The sequence below is a fragment of the Perca flavescens genome, chromosome 3 (assembly GCF_004354835.1).
Source record: "Perca flavescens isolate YP-PL-M2 chromosome 3, PFLA_1.0, whole genome shotgun sequence".
Lineage (NCBI taxonomy): Eukaryota > Metazoa > Chordata > Actinopteri > Perciformes > Percidae > Perca > Perca flavescens.
Window position 1 is genome coordinate 18,966,747 of NC_041333.1, and position 17,548 is coordinate 18,984,294.

The 17,548-nt window shown below is 38.2% G+C and overlaps 1 protein-coding gene across 2 annotated transcripts in view; it reads right to left on the reverse strand.

Moving 5' to 3' along the window:
- vps53 (VPS53 subunit of GARP complex) overlaps positions 1 to 6,145 on the reverse strand; it is a 29,230-nt gene extending 23,085 nt beyond the window's left edge. For both annotated transcript variants that reach the window (XM_028574357.1, XM_028574356.1), the window contains exons 1-4: positions 5,971 to 6,145; positions 5,390 to 5,470; positions 2,624 to 2,673; positions 2,462 to 2,528 (exon numbers count right to left, since the gene is read on the reverse strand). In XM_028574357.1, coding sequence (XP_028430158.1) covers positions 2,462 to 2,528; positions 2,624 to 2,673; positions 5,390 to 5,470; positions 5,971 to 6,057 — 285 coding nt within the window. In that variant the 5' untranslated portion in view covers positions 6,058 to 6,145. The remainder of the gene's footprint in view (positions 1 to 2,461; positions 2,529 to 2,623; positions 2,674 to 5,389; positions 5,471 to 5,970) is intronic.
- Between the last annotated feature and the right edge of the window lie 11,403 nt (positions 6,146 to 17,548).

A 17,548-nucleotide genomic window follows, 5' to 3' on the forward strand; every position in this document is an offset into this window, starting at 1 on the left:
TATAATAGTTTAAGCAGAAAGTTAAAAATTAGAAGACAGAAGAAAAAAAGTGCAGTTTAGAGTGTCTACAGAACTCTGGGAAGATGAAAGCATGGAAGCTAAAACAACCTTTTTGTGAGTTAACATTAAATATTTACATTAAGGCTTTTTCTATAGGAAGACCACCCAACATTGTATTTTCTAATGCAGCCCTCTCTATATTCAAATGCCAGGTTGCTAACCATGCAAGCTGCAAGTACAGCCTTACTATTTGTGTGTGTGTGTGTGTGTGTGTGTGTGTGTGTGTGTGTGTGTGTGTGTGTGTGTGTGTGTGTGTGTGTGCGTTTATACCCCTGTGCACACACAGTAGCTTAACGTGAATAGCAGTAACTAGTAACAAATGTTTGGTCTCGTTAATGAGATTCTTGAACACAGACATCCACATATAGATTCCAGCCAAAATGCATTCACGTCCTTCGTTTTCTTTCTTTTCTTTTTTAAGGCAGGTGGGAACATCATACAACATCATGTGCAGTAGGATACTCTCAGCTGGCAGACTACAACCAGATATGTTGTGTACATTTGCCAACACAGCCAGACTGGTCAGGAGACTCCAACAATCTGCCGTCATGTTCAGCACTTTAGGAAATAACATCTGTAATATTTGAACCACATGAAACGATGGAGGTTAAAGTGATTAAGTCTGGATTGTTCAGAAATGAGCCGCATATGAGCACTGCCATAATTTCTGATAAATGACAGAGTTCATGTCATTATAATTAAGTCTGTCTCTCTGCTACTGGACACCATGCATTATAGTCAATCATACTGTCACCAATATTGCTTGTGGGGTCATGTGTGTAATCTGTCTTAATGTGATGCAATATACATTTCACTGTTGTCATAGCTTTACAAATGAAACAAATTTTTCGTTTCCAAGTAACACAGTCATCAACACAGCATAAGCTCTATTAGCTGCCAGGGTCTGACCACTAAGAGAATTACATTTCCACGCTCTCAGCCCTGCAGCATATAAATATCTGACTCCCTATAGAAAAAAACACAAGAGAAAAAATCATTCCCTAGACCGCCTCCACTTTCTCTCTCCTCCTGTCTTGCTCTCTCCATCCTTCTCCATAAATGTTACCATCTTGGGTTTCAACCTGGGGATTGCATTTAGCTCAGTGAGTGAGTTCAGTCAACAGCAGCAATAAATGAATGGCTGATCTTGTTGGTTTTATTCTATTGCTGTCTTTAGGTTTCAATCGCCATCTTGAAATATACACCTCTCCATCTTTCCGTCTGCAGAAAGGATTTTCCCTCTGGAAATGTTGGAATGGCACTGTGGGGTTGGAAAAACAAACTAAAATTATTGTGTGTGACTTATAATGTTATTGGTCTGGAGGGGATTTAGAGCGTTTCCGCTACCAAACGGTAGCTAACTGAGAAAGACAGGGCCACCAGGCCAGACATGCTGACGACAACGCACACCTAATCATGTCAACTGGTCAGAACATACACGGGTCACCAGGCAGGTGTCACGTTCCAGGACCTGGATTATATCAGCAGGGGCTGTTCTTTTCCGTCATGCTCCCACAAGAAAAGGCAAAGACTCAAAAGCCTGGGTTTTAAAGAAATCTAAGTATTTACATACAGGAATCTATTCCCCAGACGTGTTTTCCGTAAAGAGGGGCAGTTTGAGAAGTGGGAATGGTTCTGAGTCATCATGCCCTTTTCCATGGAAGCAATGTGCAGAGAGGAAAGAGCAGGCGAGCGGGAAGAACATGTTTTTCTGGGTTAGGAGCAACCATTGGCACTATTCTAACTTCAGGAGAGGATTCCGTTTCGGACACCAAAAGTGATAAATAGACCTGGTGGTTTGTAGATGAAAACGGGTTTCTCAATCTTCCCCATTAGTACATTCAAGGTCTACATGCTGTGATTCTATGATTTGCGGAGGAACAGTGCTGTATACTTTCATTCTTAGACCAAAACACATATCAATCAGCCTTTGCGAACAACTCAGGCTCCACCACCATCACCATGACAAAATAATACAATAGAGCACTTCTTCAAATCTTAAATCTGACACCTAATGAAAAATAAAAAGTAAATAATAAAAAGAAATGTGATTTTTTTTCTTGCCATATTGCCAGAAATGTGATCAAATCCAGCGCGGAAAAACAAATTCAAAGTCGATCGAGTGTGTCTAACCACTGCAGTGTTAGATTTGATTAGATTCAACTTTATTGTCATTGCACAAGTAACAAGTACATAGCAACAAAATGTAGTTAGTGTCTAACCAGAAGTGCTTAAGCAGTGATTAAATAGCATATTAAATAACATGGGTTACAGTATGATTAAATAATATATGCTACAGTATATACAGAGTGCAAGGTATGAATGATATATAAGTATATAGCTATGTGTCTATATGAGTGTTTTTTATGTATGTCCCTATTTGACCTGCAGCTCAACTCACCTGTCTGCCATCCTGGCCCACATTGGTTTGGCCCCTCACCACTGTCCTGATGTTGTCATCCAGGCGCCTATCATATGTGACACAAGAGAGACTTCGTCAGATTGAGAGTAAAATACAAACAAAAACAAGAAATGTGTTATTAAGTCAATGACATGAACTCACCGGATCTTCAGACGAATCTTGTTAACCACATCATCAATATTAGCCAAAGACTGAGAGGAAATACAAAGACAGGAAATCAGGAAAAACATGAAACAACCGTACAGAGGAGAATGGTTTGATTACCCAATCACACACAAGTACTCTTTTCTATCAGTTATACCCTTTATTTAATCATTCTGGTACCTTATTCTGCTGTTTACTGTGTTGTGTTGACCCTATATTTTACACAAAACAAGACACCTCTGTACAAAAATACATGCTTTTTTGCATTTAATGTATTTGTGCTTAAACAAACTGATTACTTTGCTACAAATATGTTCTATTATAACGCAGGGCAGATGTAACCCTTCACCTGTTAAATTGTTACACACAAAACCCAATGAGGTGAAAATGCATGCATACCAGTAGGAACCCTTCTACATGTATGAGCACACAATACAGGGTAACAGTGACCCCTAATGGAGATGGAGTATACACATAGACATGTATACTGTATAACACAATCTTTCAAGATAAAGTGCAACACAGACATTTAGGATTTAAAATACACACGATCACACAAACAACAATACATACACACTCACAGACATGCTACTTAATACAACATATAAACATCACATGTTCAATTAATTTTCCTTGGTTATAATGGTTATCTGTATTGCTCCTGTTAAAGAAATGCAAAGATAAAGGGTTCCAATCTTTGTAATTTCTTTGGTTTATGAAGTACACTACTGTTTCTGTTTTTTTTCCTTCCTCCAAATACCCTTAGATGTTGAATGTTTTCCAGTCCTTAAAAGCTAAAACTGACAAATCACAGCGTAAAATGTGATGTGTCAGTCCATAGTATTCTTAGCTGATATTCCCTGATCCAATTCCAATAGTGCTAACCCTAGACTTCACCCTTTGGCTTTGCTAAAGCAACACGTCTGTTAATTCCAGCTTGTTAGGCATTATTGTGCGCTTGACACTGAAACAGGGAACCTGTTCTCATTTATATCTGCAACGATTTTGATGCTACGCTTCCAATTAATTTGACAAACTTTTCAATTAGCAGCCTGGTTGAACCAGTGTGTTGTTCTCCATGTACAAAACATGACTTTTTTTTGCAAACCTTTACAAAATAATATCGGAGTGTCTATTTGCACCCCCGGTACGAATAGCCTCGGCCACACAGCTGAGCTATTCACACCCTGTGACGTAACAACAAAAACCCATTGCTCGCGTACACCAAAATCATGGCGGACATTCATCTTCCTTGACAGCAGAAACTGGCATATTAGGAAAGTTTTGTGTCTAAAGTTTATAACAATTGAATTTCTAGCGGAAAATGGATACTACAGTTGCGCTTTCTGTCTTCAGTGAAAGCATACAACCGTTAGTTTGTTAGTACCTATTTTTTGTATACAGTAGGGCTGTCCTCGACTAAAGAAATTCTTAGTTGACTAACACTTACGATTTTGTCGACTAATCGATTAGTTGATTTAATTGACAGAGCTGTGCGCTTTGAGAGGTGGTTAAGACTAGAAAAGCACAATATAAATGTAGTTAATTAACCATCTGTAAAACTGAGTTTCTCCACAATTAATCCTGCAAAAGCACCACTTTAAATCTTGTGTTTACCCTAAATGTGCTCAGAAGTTTCTTGGAAATAAGTAATTAAGCATGAATAAGCATAAAAAAATGACTAATCGACTAAAGAAATCTTAGTCGACTAAGACCAAAACGACCGATTAGTCGACTAATCGACTAAGAGGTGGCAGCCCTAGTATACAGTATGGTTACCTAGCAACCGAGGCTTGAAGACACCAAGTAGTAAACAGTTGGCCAACATTCTGTAAGAACTGCTACCTGAGTGGTTAGAGCACTGAGCTTTAGTCTGGGAGTTAGGAGTTCGATTTCCCTGTGAAGTGATCTTGTTTTTTTTTCATTTTGGATTGGATAATTTGCATACAAAATTTTGCGCAAGTCAGGGCCCGCGAACGCAATTTTTTTTTTGCAGGGTGGCAAGGGAAGACTCATGAATATGCCTGCTCTGGTTGGGTTGGTTAGGTTTAGGCAAGAGGAGTGGGACTGGTTATGGTTAGGGTAAGAATGTCAGGCTGATAATATTCCAAAAAGGTGTAATACATGAGTAGTATGGATAACTGTGTGTAAATATATGTCAAGGTACTGAAAATGTACAGGGGTGCAAATAGCATACACTGCTAATTGTACCAGGGGTGCAAATAGCCTCACCAAAATAATATATATTTGTAAAGAGGACTTTCTATAACCTAAAAGCATGAAAGACCATTTAAAAATAGAGTTGTCCTCTCAGCCATCTGACTGTACTTTATCAAGCTTTTATTGCAGACGATTCCAAACTTTTGAACGGTGGTGTACATTAAGTATTTATTTATCATAAACCAAATAACAACAGGCCTTTTTTACATGTTACAATAGCAAAAATATAGGCGTTAATAATAAAAATTAGCGATGGCTGAATTCCATTTAGTTGTTCCACTTTTAGGGTCCTGGTATGGTGCATGCAGGTCACACTTAATGGGACACCTGAATCGAACACGGCCATTGTTAATGTTACGGTAAAAATAACACCTGTACTTTTCCTTCTGTCACTGTCCTAATAGTTTTTATGTAAACCACAAATTATTCTCAACTAAACAAAGACTATCACTGTCACAGCCACTATCGGCTGGGTCACACTAAAATGGAGAGCAATATGCACATCAGTCTGGCTGCAGATGTTTCTCTGTCACTTCACTGTACCTGCTCGGTGGGAAACAGTGTGTTGATGTATTCCACAGCATTGAAGTCTGCTCTGTCCAGGGGGTCTTGGCTTGGGAACACCTTGTACACAAAAAAAACAAACGACATTCGGTCAAAGTCATGGCTGACGACGTTACACTGCATTTTTGATGGTGTGTTGGGGTGACTTTTACATGCAAACTGGTGATGCCTTGTAACGTTATTTAACGGTCATTACTGACAACCTGCACATACAAGTTGTTAAGTGAGTCGCGTGTAAACAATTGTAACATTTACCCCTAACAATCAAGACGGGAACCACCGAAGAGTATTGTTAATGTTAAAAAGGCAAAGACTGCTTCCTAAACTAATGTCACGCATTACTTCCTGCTGACGTTGACGTTACCCCAATATATAAACAACCTGACAAAGTTTTCCTAACATAGCTAAGTGGGGAAATCATTGTTATATAGACGTTAGCGTTCGTAATACACAGGTAATACAGCAGTGTCACATCTAGCTAGCCTGCTAACAGCTGGGTTGTTAGCAAGACCAGCAACAATGTTTAAAAAGCCGCAATAGTAACAAGGTCAATCGGCTACCTGTTCGATGGCTAGTTGCACCTCTGGGGTTAAATGCAAAATAGCCTCCAAATCCTCAGCAAATTCAAATTCTTCCTCCTCCATCATTGTCAAAACAAAACCAAAGACCTCTCCGGCATTCCACTTCCTGGTGAGGAGGCTTCTGGGATACCTGATGACGTTGTAGAAACGGTGCTTTCAGGGCTATCTGAAATCAGGGATTACATCTGAGCGATGGATTGTCTATGTTGCCCACAAACATCTCTCGCTTCCTCTTCCTCCCGCATACCTTTATTGCCTGACATTGGTTGCAAATTCAATCTCCGAGTCCGATCCTTTCTCCCTTTTGAAAGTGCACATCAATGACTTAAAAAAGTGGTAAATCCGACGAACATATGGGTAAATCTAGGTATTGGTTAAGTGATGAGTATTATTAATTCTAATATATTTGTAGCATATACGACATTCAAAGTATATAACATCTGTTTCCTATGTTTCTATGTTTTACACGTTTACTAAATTAATACATAATTTTTACTTCTGCCACAACAGCAGAAATTACAAAACTGCTCATTTTGTTTTGGATCAAAGGAACTTGTATAGGAACCATTTATGTACACATGGAGCAAGAGCTGTTCAAGATGGGCATCAGACTCCCAGGGTGCAGCCATGGTCACTGAGTGTGTGGTTCAGTGTTATAAGAGTAGTTTTTAAAGTTTTATTGAAAACAATCATGAACAAAAATACATGCATTCAACATTTTGGGTCTTCTCAGCTTTCTAATTTGCAACATAACTGAAAGACTAACATATGGCTCGTATTTCTTCTTTTGCTGTTTGCAGAAGATGCCTTCCCTCTGGCCTCACAGGATCTTGCTCTCCAACGTGCACAATAGCAGTTAACAGTAGGAACTCATTAGGAGCATGTGGAGGCATCAAAATGCCACATCACGTCTCCTGACTGCATTAATGAATGTGTGTATTCAAATAAACTTCCATATTAAATTCCACAAAATAGAGATAGATAAAGTGCACTTAGAAAACATGCACTTTTCACGTTTTATTCCACCTCCATCTGTTAAAGCCCTGTGTGAGTTGAGGTGATGAAAATCCATTCTTAGAATACTTTAATTAAATTTTACACAACCTAAAACCTCTTCCCACATTATCTGCCTACAAATCTCCTCATAGCTCTGCTCTGATCCTAATACATGGGGTATTCTGACCTGTAACATGATTCCATTGGCAATGTCCCCTGCAGTGACAATATTCCATACTAAAATTGTCTCTAACACACCTACTGTATCAATAATCTGGCCTCCTACTACAGTAACATTACTGTCATCTGTGCACACATCGTCAATTACAGTAATAATAATAATAATAATAATAATAATAATAATAATAATACCTTTTCTTTACATAGCACTTTTCAAGAAACCCAAGGACACTTTACAGAATTAGAGGTTGTAGGCTGTGGTAAACATATTTTAAATATGTCCAGGGGTATAACATTTCGGATATCTGCAGGGAGGGTGTTCCAAAGGGATGGGGCTGCAACACTAAGAAGCAGCAGTGCCCCCTGCTGTTAAAAGAAACAACACACAAACACACACATGCTCCTATAAGCCCCAGCTTCCAAGCATTACACTGTTGTGTTTTAATCCAAAGAGAGACATATAAACCCTAAAGAGAGCTTTTAGAATAGCTATTTAAAGGACTATACAGAGGACGAGAACAAGACGTGGCAAGACAGATGATAGAGAGGAGTGGAGAAAAGCAAAAGAGTGGTGAAAAGAAGAAGATGATAGAAGAGTGAGGAGAGTAGAGGACAAAGTAACAAGGAACAAGGGGAGTTTGAGGAGAGAGAAAAAAGACAGAAAAAAGAAGAAGAAGACAGAAATGGCGGTATCAGGTTTAACTGCATATTATTTACAGGGATGAAAATCAATAGGGTAGAGAGAAGGAGAAAAAGGAGACGGAGAACAAGATGCGAGGTGAAAGGGTGTAACATAACTGGTCCTCATCGACATAGAATTGAGGAAGCACGGAAAGGCTTTTGATAAAAAATTAAATACAAAATAAGTGTTTCTCTGACATTTATAAAGGATACACTAAAGTGTAACGGAGGATGAGAGTGTAATACAGAAGAGGTGAAAGAAAAGCAACAAGAGAACGAGGGCAGGAAGAGTGAAGAGACAGAGCAGCTGTCAGATGGCCGAAATAAATGTGTGTGTGTGTGTGTGTGTGTGTGTGCGCGCGCTTGTGTGTGTGTGTGTGTGTGTGTGTGTGTGTGTTTGTGTAGTGTAGTGTAGTGTGGTAGGGATGTTGTAATACATTTTATGACAACTATGACATGAAAATGGGATTTATTTTATGAGTTCATCATGGGTTTTTATATAAAATCTTAATCTGCCTAGTAACTAGTAACTTAAACAGCAGTGGAGTAAAAAGTGCAATGTCTTTCACTGAATTGTAGTGCGGTAGGAGTATAAAAGAAGCAGAACATGGAAATGTCGTCCACCACATTCAGAGCCAGATTGATAAAAGCTGGGTAGACAGAATGAGAAGATAACCGCAGTCATGATAGCACTTAATTAGCCAGACGGTCTCTGATAGCTTGTGGAAAGCCATTTATTGCTAATGGTCGAGCTGACTATGCTGAACTGTTGTCGCTTACAGCTCTTTTTTTTCTTTTTTTTTTTAAGAGACTTCAGGTCAAGCAAAAGCAAGTGGTTAAGCAAGGCGAGGCATACTTGATTCTCTGGAGAGGAAAAGAAAGGCAGATGAGATTAGTGCATGTCAGGATGAAGTCATCACAAAGTCTTGGGCTTATCTGTGGCAATGATGTCTTTCAGGGTTGGGAAGAGGTCAAGATTTAGAGCATTTATGAGAACAGCTGTTTCAAACTCCTGAGAAGGAGACCCTACACCCTACATGTTAAGTTTGACCTAAAATGATGCTTTAAACTCCTCTACAAGCATCACTACCTCCACACAGTTCATTTCAACATACCAATATGTAAAACTCCACTTACTGTATCCCCCACCTCAAAAGCTGTGTTGAAAGCCTTTCTCCCAAAATCAGCTGCTTTTGGCATCATTTTCAATTGGAAAAATTAATTTAGATTTGCAAAGTGGATGAAGCAATCATGGAGTGTGGTCCAGGATTTTAACTACTCCTGGAAGAAAAGGAGGGAACAACGTAAGCAGAACCAAATTTCCCTCAACATCCAGTCCAAGATGTTCTGCTTGACGCGATTTTGAAAGTTTTCAAAAGTGGTTTGTTCATTGAATGTTTTGTTTCATTTAAAAAAAAACACACAGTAAAAGCATGCTGATTACATGTGCAATGTGGGGACTAATGCATGTATAACATAGTACATAGTGTATAACAAAGGGTATCGCACATCTCACCCCTGGAGAACACAAAATGTGCTAGAGTCTCACAGAGCTTTCCATGACTCTCTGGCAGGTTTAAGCAGCTACACAATCTGTGTCGTTGGGAGAGCCACTCAGTGTCTTACTGAGTCATCCTAACTGAAGAGGACCAAAACCTGTTCATGTCATTACTGTGTATTAGCAAGTACAAAATAGTTTTTAGCTACATTAATTTAGCTACTATAATCCTACCCTGTCTTTGTCCGACCTACAGAATATTTTCATTGGTTTCAATCCCACAAGCTTACAATATTGTTATTAATATATTACCATTGCACTGAACTGCCTTGCACTATATTTATATTTAAATCTTAAATCTCAGACTATACTGCTATTGCACTATTTCTTCCCTCTCTTCAATTGTTATTGTATATTTTTTGTAAATTTCTAAATTCTATTGTATTGTTATACTGCATACTTAACAGAATTTAAAAATATATATATTTCTTACTGTCCTTTCTGTTTTTATTCTTATATGTTAAGTGAGTGTTGTACTTTGAGAGCAAAGATTAACCAGAGTCAAATTCCTTGTTTGTTTGCGCAAACCTGGCCAATAAAGGTGATTCTGATTCTGATTCTGAAGCTCCCAGGCTTTGCCTCGCTATGCCAAAGTGGCGTGTGAGGAATGTGGTATCACAGACATGTCTTGAAAAAGCTAACTGAATCAGTGGCAAATGCCAAAGTTTGGGGATTTTCAGTAAATTAGACAACTTCTCCAAAAAGATTGAGAACAAATTGGCTAAGATCTCTGACTGGCTTGGGGTTAATACCCCTGTGACGTTGAGGTAACATAACATGGATAAAAAAAGTTGCATCTTCTCATGTTCTGTGCATGAAACATGCCATTTGCACAGACCTGCAAGATGCAACCCTAGAGTAATAAACATGCATGTTGGACATTCATGTTTAGGATCTACATAGGTGTTCATATAGTTTAACGGAATGGATACTTTGGATCAGGACTGATGAAAGTCAGAAGAGATGATCTACACAGCTTCTCTGGCCTCTTCAAGATGATCACAATGCATAAAGAACAATGCATGAAAGACTGGAAAACAGCATGAAACAAACAATCCGTGACCAATCCACAATATCACTGAAGAGCTAACTGCTGCGGAGAAAAACTCACAAGGCAGAGATTCAAGGCTGGCAGAACTAGATGCTTTGCACTCCAGCCAGCCTGCAGGCAGCATCCATACAGCTTTCTGATCAAGCTTGAAAACTGATCAACTGAACATGCAGATCTTGCCATATGAGCTCTTTCTTTTCCCACATGGTCTCCATTACTCATTTAGAAATGCTATCCCTGCTATCATTAAAGAAGTTCAGTTCATTTAATAAAGGGTAAGATGAGATAAAGTTTGGGGAAAATACAAATGCATTAGAAAACATGATATTTGGTCTTGTATATTCATTGCCATGAGGTACAAATGATATAAAAGAAAATGAAAGATTAATTTATGTAGTTATTTTATAACTTCTTATGATAATCAAGCAGCGAACATTTCCAATATCACAACAGCCCATGTATGCATCCTGCTTAAGTAAGATTAAGCTAAGCTCAATGTCATCTTGAAATAGAACATCCCACTGTGAGTCCTTTGTGGTGCATACAGTACCTACATGCTCTTTGTGACAGTAAGCATAATAGGAGCATGGTCTTTTGACTCTCCCTTAATCAGTTAAAATTAACATGCAGATTTACATGTCAAGGTTAAATTTAATATGAAGATTTATTTTGCCAAGATTATCTGTCATGGTGGATTTAGAGCCGCATTTGTCTTAAAGCTGATGAGGAACAGAATTACGGTTAATTTTAACTCTTAAATGAATCCAGCCCCAGGGATTTCAGTGTTGTAATTGTCACTAAAAATTCAAAATGATTGCATTCATTTATTTACAGATATGGGGTGGATGACTCCCTGTGTGAAACAAAGGATTGAAACACTCGTGTAAATTGTGGGTTTAACAGGAACATGGGGATGTCATTGTTTTGGCTCACAACTACAGACTGATTTAGCACTTTTATTTTATTAACGTTCACTGACAGAGTCGAAATAAACAGTTTCAACTGTAGCTGCTTTTTCACAAAGGGATTTCTGCAGGAGATGTAGCACCCTCTTAGCACCATGCTAACAACATCATGGAAATGAATAGAAGCAGCGAGCCATCTGCCTTGCTAGGGGCAAGATTAGCATGCTAGTTTTGGATGCTATAGCACATTGGTTGACAGCAGGATCCCTTAATCCTGCATTTGCGCAGCCTGTCCTCACCCAGAAAATGACTCATAACTCATAACTCATAACGACCCACAATCACGTTTCTTGTTAGTCGGCAACCTCTCATGGCTGTAGTAATTATCGTGGGAGCAAACGAGGAAATGAGGTGACAAAGTATAAGAGCACCAAATTCTGCATAAGGAGATTGGGGTTAAACAAACACAGGACCTTCACTCAGGAGACCAGGGTTTGTGGCCCATGTCAAACGCAAAAGAGAGTTTTATGGACCTTACATGACCTCACGACAGATTATGTCCTAAATTTGCGTGACTCATTTTAAGCCAATCCCTGATTATTATAATTATTATAACCTTTATTTATTCAGGGCGGGCCATTGAGAGCAAGCTCTCTTTTCCAGTGATGCCCTGATTACAGCACAAATAAAAGGAAATAAAAACAATCTAAAAAAATTACAGTTCAAGTAAATAATATGATCATAAAACAATACCCAAATTATAATATGTAAATAAAACAGGTGAGAATCACTGGCATAGTTGAATAAGAGGGCTATTAAAAACAAGAGCAGTCCCTACGTAACACATTTTCAAGCATCATCTTGAACGTCCCAATGGAAACAAGTTGTTCTAATTTGAGAGAATCCTGAAGCCAATTCCATCTGTCAGGAGCGTAAAAGTTAAAAGCACTCTTCCCTAATTTACAATTGATGCGTGGCGTGATATGTCTATTGTGTGTCTTTGAGCGTGTCTGATGTGCTATGTTAGTGAAATTTAGCAGCGAAAACAGATACAGGGGAATCCTGCCACATAAAGCCTTGTAAATAAACATGAAACAATGATGCTCTCTCTGATGGTGAGAGAGGGCCAGCCCATTTTTTGATATAAAATACAATGATGGGTGAGAAATCACTGATTCTTGGGAATTGGGATAAAACAGGTTTTAATTTTGAAAATAAAAAGTTAGTTAAATTACAAAATCTGAAGGTATATTATTATAGACCAAAGTGTTGGCTGTTCAGCAATGTACTGGTGCAACCTCCTCATTTTGTGTTTTTTTTCATAACGGACGGTTTTCCAGTTATTACTTTGTTTTGTCAACACCGTCAGACACAATAAAAAGCATATTATGTTTTATTTATTTAGTCTAATATGTATTTAGAGTTTTGAAATCATTATCTGACATTTGTAGTACATAGATATGCTGTTAAATGTTGAATATTCACTTTTGTTGATTTATTTATACTGTTTCACATGTACTCCTTTAAAAGATCTAACATCATACAACGTTTACTTTAAGCCTAAATAGAATATATGTTTGTTTTTATTTAACAAACATATATTTGTATTAAAAGAGACTTTTACTTTAATAACTCAACAGCACTGAAGAAACATATTGTAAGCATATTCATTTAAAACAAATAAAACTCCCTCTGACGGTGGTGACTTTAGAACTGACGGTGGTGACACTAATCTGGTGACAGTGGCCTCATAACAACATACAATTCCAAAATGTATACCACACAAGATGGCTTCTTGCTTAACAACTTCATTTAACTATTGGGTCCAAAAAATAACAATCCTGAGCATGCATATCATGTGAAAGAGTAGGTTTTTGTCACCACCGTCAGACGTCACCACCGTCAGGTTTTTTGTGACGTCCAGTCTGACGGTGGTGACAAAAACCTCCAAATAGTCGTTAAGGGAGGCTTGAATATAATTGTTGATCACAATAAATACGGGCTCACGGCTGTGGTTCGGCCGCAGCCTCGAGGTTGAACCACAGCCGTGAGGATATCCACCAAAACCTGACGGTGGTGCCAAAGTTTCAAGAATCACTGAAATCCATCACCAGTAATAAAACGCACAGCGCTGTCACATACAAGCGGCTTCAATATGGCAGATGTAACATGCATGTAAAGAATGTCCCCAGTATAAAAAAAAACAGTTTTAATATTTCTGTTGCGTAAACATAACTAGTTCCTTTTCACAACGTTTACTACGTGTTTAAAACTGCGGTGGTTATGTAAAATAAAATGGTAACAGGATGACGGGAACATGATTAAACCATCACCGTGCGGCAGTAAAAAAAAACGGTCGTAAATGTTGTTTTGGGAGTCTTTGGAAATTGACCTATGATGTTGTCTAGGTATGAAGATGTGTTGATTTGTGCTAAAGTGTTCAAGTCCCACATTATTATGTGGGACTAGAACACTTGTAGACATTATTATTAAAGAATTCTGTCCTTTATGTTCATTTTAAAATGTTGCAGACTAAAACTGAGTTGACAAATCGTGGCCTACTATAGCACGTCTCTCCGACATCCAACAGGGCAATATCATACTTGGCCTAAAACTTTGCATCTGTATGCACTTGTATAGCATGTGTGCCTCAAGAGTGTCCACGTGTATTTCTGCAATGCAGGAGGAAAAAAAGAGATCAAATCGAAAATCCACTGAACCCTAAAGACCCAAATGAGCATCTTCCTCTTGTGGGTCTGTGTGCACTGATTTGTGTGTGTACATTTATTCTTATTTGCATGTCTTTAAACACATGGTTGTGTATGTATATGGCACATGCGAGTGCGCTGGGGTGTGTGTGAGTGCGTGTGTAGTGACAGATGGTCCATTTAATAACCTTGCTTGCATGGTCGCCTGTGGAGTTGGCATGCCCAAGATGTTGGCAGTGACCTTGATTTTTTTTATGACCAAACAGATAGCAACCTGTTACAACTGGGAGGCTTTATTGTGTCTGTATGTGTGTTTGTGGCATAACCATGAATTGAAGGTCACACAGTTCAATATCTCTTCTCACTTTGTTAAAGCTTTTATCAAGCAGATAGCCACTTGGAAAAAACATAACAGAAACACTTGTGGGAGCAAATGTGTCAGGCTAAATGTCCTTGAAAAAGGGGTAAACATAATTAAAAGGGCAATTTTGGAAATGTTGCATATTTTGGGAAATATGCTTATTCGCTTTCTTGCGAAGATCGATGCCATTCTCATATATGTTCATTTAAGCTACAGCCAGCAGCCACTTAGCTTAGCTTTGGATAAAGAAGACTGGAAAAAGGTGGTAACTAGCTAGCTATCTGGTGCTTTATCCAAAAGTAACAAAGTCCACCTGCCAGCACTTCTACAGCGCACAAATTAAAATGTTATATCCCGTTCGTTTAATCCTTACAAATACCAAAGTGTACGAAATATGTACCGGACTCCAGGAAGTTACCGCGCCAGGCCCGGAATTGTCGGTTGTTTTACGTATCAAACAAATTAGGTATGTGTTAGTTAGTGAGCTGAGGTGCTTCTATTCCTTATGCCAAAATCTAACCATCTCTTGCTGTAGCTTCACATTTAGGCCTACTGTACAGATACGAGTGGTTTCAATCTTCTCATTTAACTCTTGGAAAGAAACCAAATAAACACATTTTACAAAAAATGTTCCTATACGATTTATCATTTGTAGGATTACACAAACAAAACAACTAACCTGAACTTCTCTCTTTGTCACTTGAAAATATTACCTGACAAATTTGTAAAACTAGAAGAGAGATTAAAATGGAAAAAAATATATTAAAAAACTATAAATATAAAATAAAACTATAAAACCCACAGAACAGATGTAGGAATTTAATAACGCTGCATACAATTTTACATGAGGGACAATAAGGGCAAGCTAGAGAACAAACCGTGCAGGGATCTGAATCGGCACTTGGAGGACATGTCACTCAGAAAGTGCTGTTTTAACAGACCTAGTGTGACAATACAGTTAAAGGGGAATAAAATCCAATTCTTGTCAAAGCGTGGTGCAAAATGAGTATCAGAATTCAAGTGAAAATGATTAATTATGAGCATACTATCCCATTCAGGATAGATGCAAATCCTTCTAACATAAGAAAAACTATTTCTGTGTCATTAAAATAAATCCTTTCAGGATTTTCTTTTCCCCCCTTTCTCACTCCTCTATCTGTCAGTATTTGTTTGCAAATTTACATTTCTCCCTTATTTGTTTCATTTACGCTCTTTTTGTTCTGTTTGACATGATTGAGCTCTCTCTCTCTTTCTCTCTCTCTCTCTCAATCTTGATTTCAATGTATGTCAGTGAAATATACAGGGTAATTACATGCATGACTCTGTGCCTCTCTTTCACTCTCTTTTCACTCCCTGGGTGTTTCTTTCTGTTCTTTTTCTCTTTTTTTTGTTCCAACTGTTTCCCGCTCCATGCCTCTCTCAGGTTATTTTTGAGTGAGAGTGATGGCTTTGTGCTGGTGTTCCTTTCGTGGCATCGAGGCGGAGAACTTAGAAAAATAAGGAGATGATGCAGAGGAGAGAATGTGGAGGAAGAGAGGCCAGAAAAGGAGGAAACAAGAAAGAAATCGAAGAGGGAGATTTAAAGAAAACAGGATGTCACAGTTTTTTCATATGAACATCTGAATAAAAAAAAAAAAAAAACTGACTTCATCTAATTTTTAGCTCATGGCTGATGTCATTGGCACATTGCACTTGAATGCTACTCAGGGCTCATTCTTTCTTAATTTAACCTAGTCTATGTGTACAGTGTACTCTTAGAGAAGATTCCAAATTTAGCACCCAGATTTCTTTCTTTAAGAGGCATTTGTCCATGTTCAAACATTAGTTGGATTGTTCTTGACCCTGAAGAAAAATACTTTTCTTTATGTTTCTAGAGTCCTAGAGGAACCAATTTATAGCTCACTGTGCTTCCCCATGACCATATTGTTATACTGTGCATGCCAACATTGTACATAAGCTTTGTTAAAATACTTTAGATGATGAGGGTAATGCTTTTTCTCTCTTCTCTTCTCTTCTCTTCTCTTCTCTTCTCTTCTCATTTCATTTCATTTCTTTTCTTTTCTTTTCTTTTCTTTTCTTTTCTTTTCTTCTCTTCACTTCTCTTTTCTTTTCTTTTCATTTGTTTTCTTCTCTCTCTCCTCTCCTCTTTTCTTTTCTTTTCTTCTCTCTCTCCTCTTCTCTTTTCTTCTCTTCTCGTTTCTTCTTGTTTCTTCTCTTCTCTTCTCGTCTCGGGTGTAATCAGTACTTGCTAACGCTGTGATTACCCCTAAATATTGATGAGTACATTACAGCTGTGTAATTAGTTCACTGGACTCATCCATTTCTATTGCCAGATAAATGTGCCCTCAAGCTGTTGCATTGACACACAGGCACACAGACGCACAGGCAAACACACAATTCATTAGACCGGATTTCTGGGATCTTGAAGAAAATCCACTGCTGGAATTAATGACAAATGAGCTGAATGGGAATTCTGGCAAGCTTAAACCACTTATACGTGTTTCAAATATCACTACCATTAAACTATTGAACAGTGCCCGACAGTGTACCTTGTCCTGGTCAATTCATTGCTACTTATTCTGTACCATAATCACATATGTGTCACTGTCACTGTATTCTGCTGCTTTACTCTGTCCAAACATCCATTTCTGAAAGCCATTATACGGTGCAATTAATTGTGTATAAACTCATCAACTCAGACTAAAATTAAGTACCTGCACAAAGAAAATGTGTGGTATGCCTTACATTTAGTTAGCACTTTCTATTTGCACATACTGAGCTCCTGATTTACTTAGTCAACATATTATTATATAATAAGTTCCCGACTGTCTTCCAATATGTTAAATAGAGAAGAAGTGAAAGTTTTAGCCAATGACTATCAATTTGCAATAAGACAGACCAGACATAAGCCAGACTGCTGAGTCTTTCCAGAGTCCTGCTTCAGGTCTGGTACCCGCAGTTACCTGATGGGCAATTGGCAAAAAGTGCTTGTAACGGGAATGAATGTATAAATTATTTATGGGTAGGGGTAGATGCATGCAGGCTGCAGGTGAAATAAACAGGAGAAAGGAAAACAAAAAGTTAAATCATGTCCAGCATTGCAGTTGTTTTTTGCCA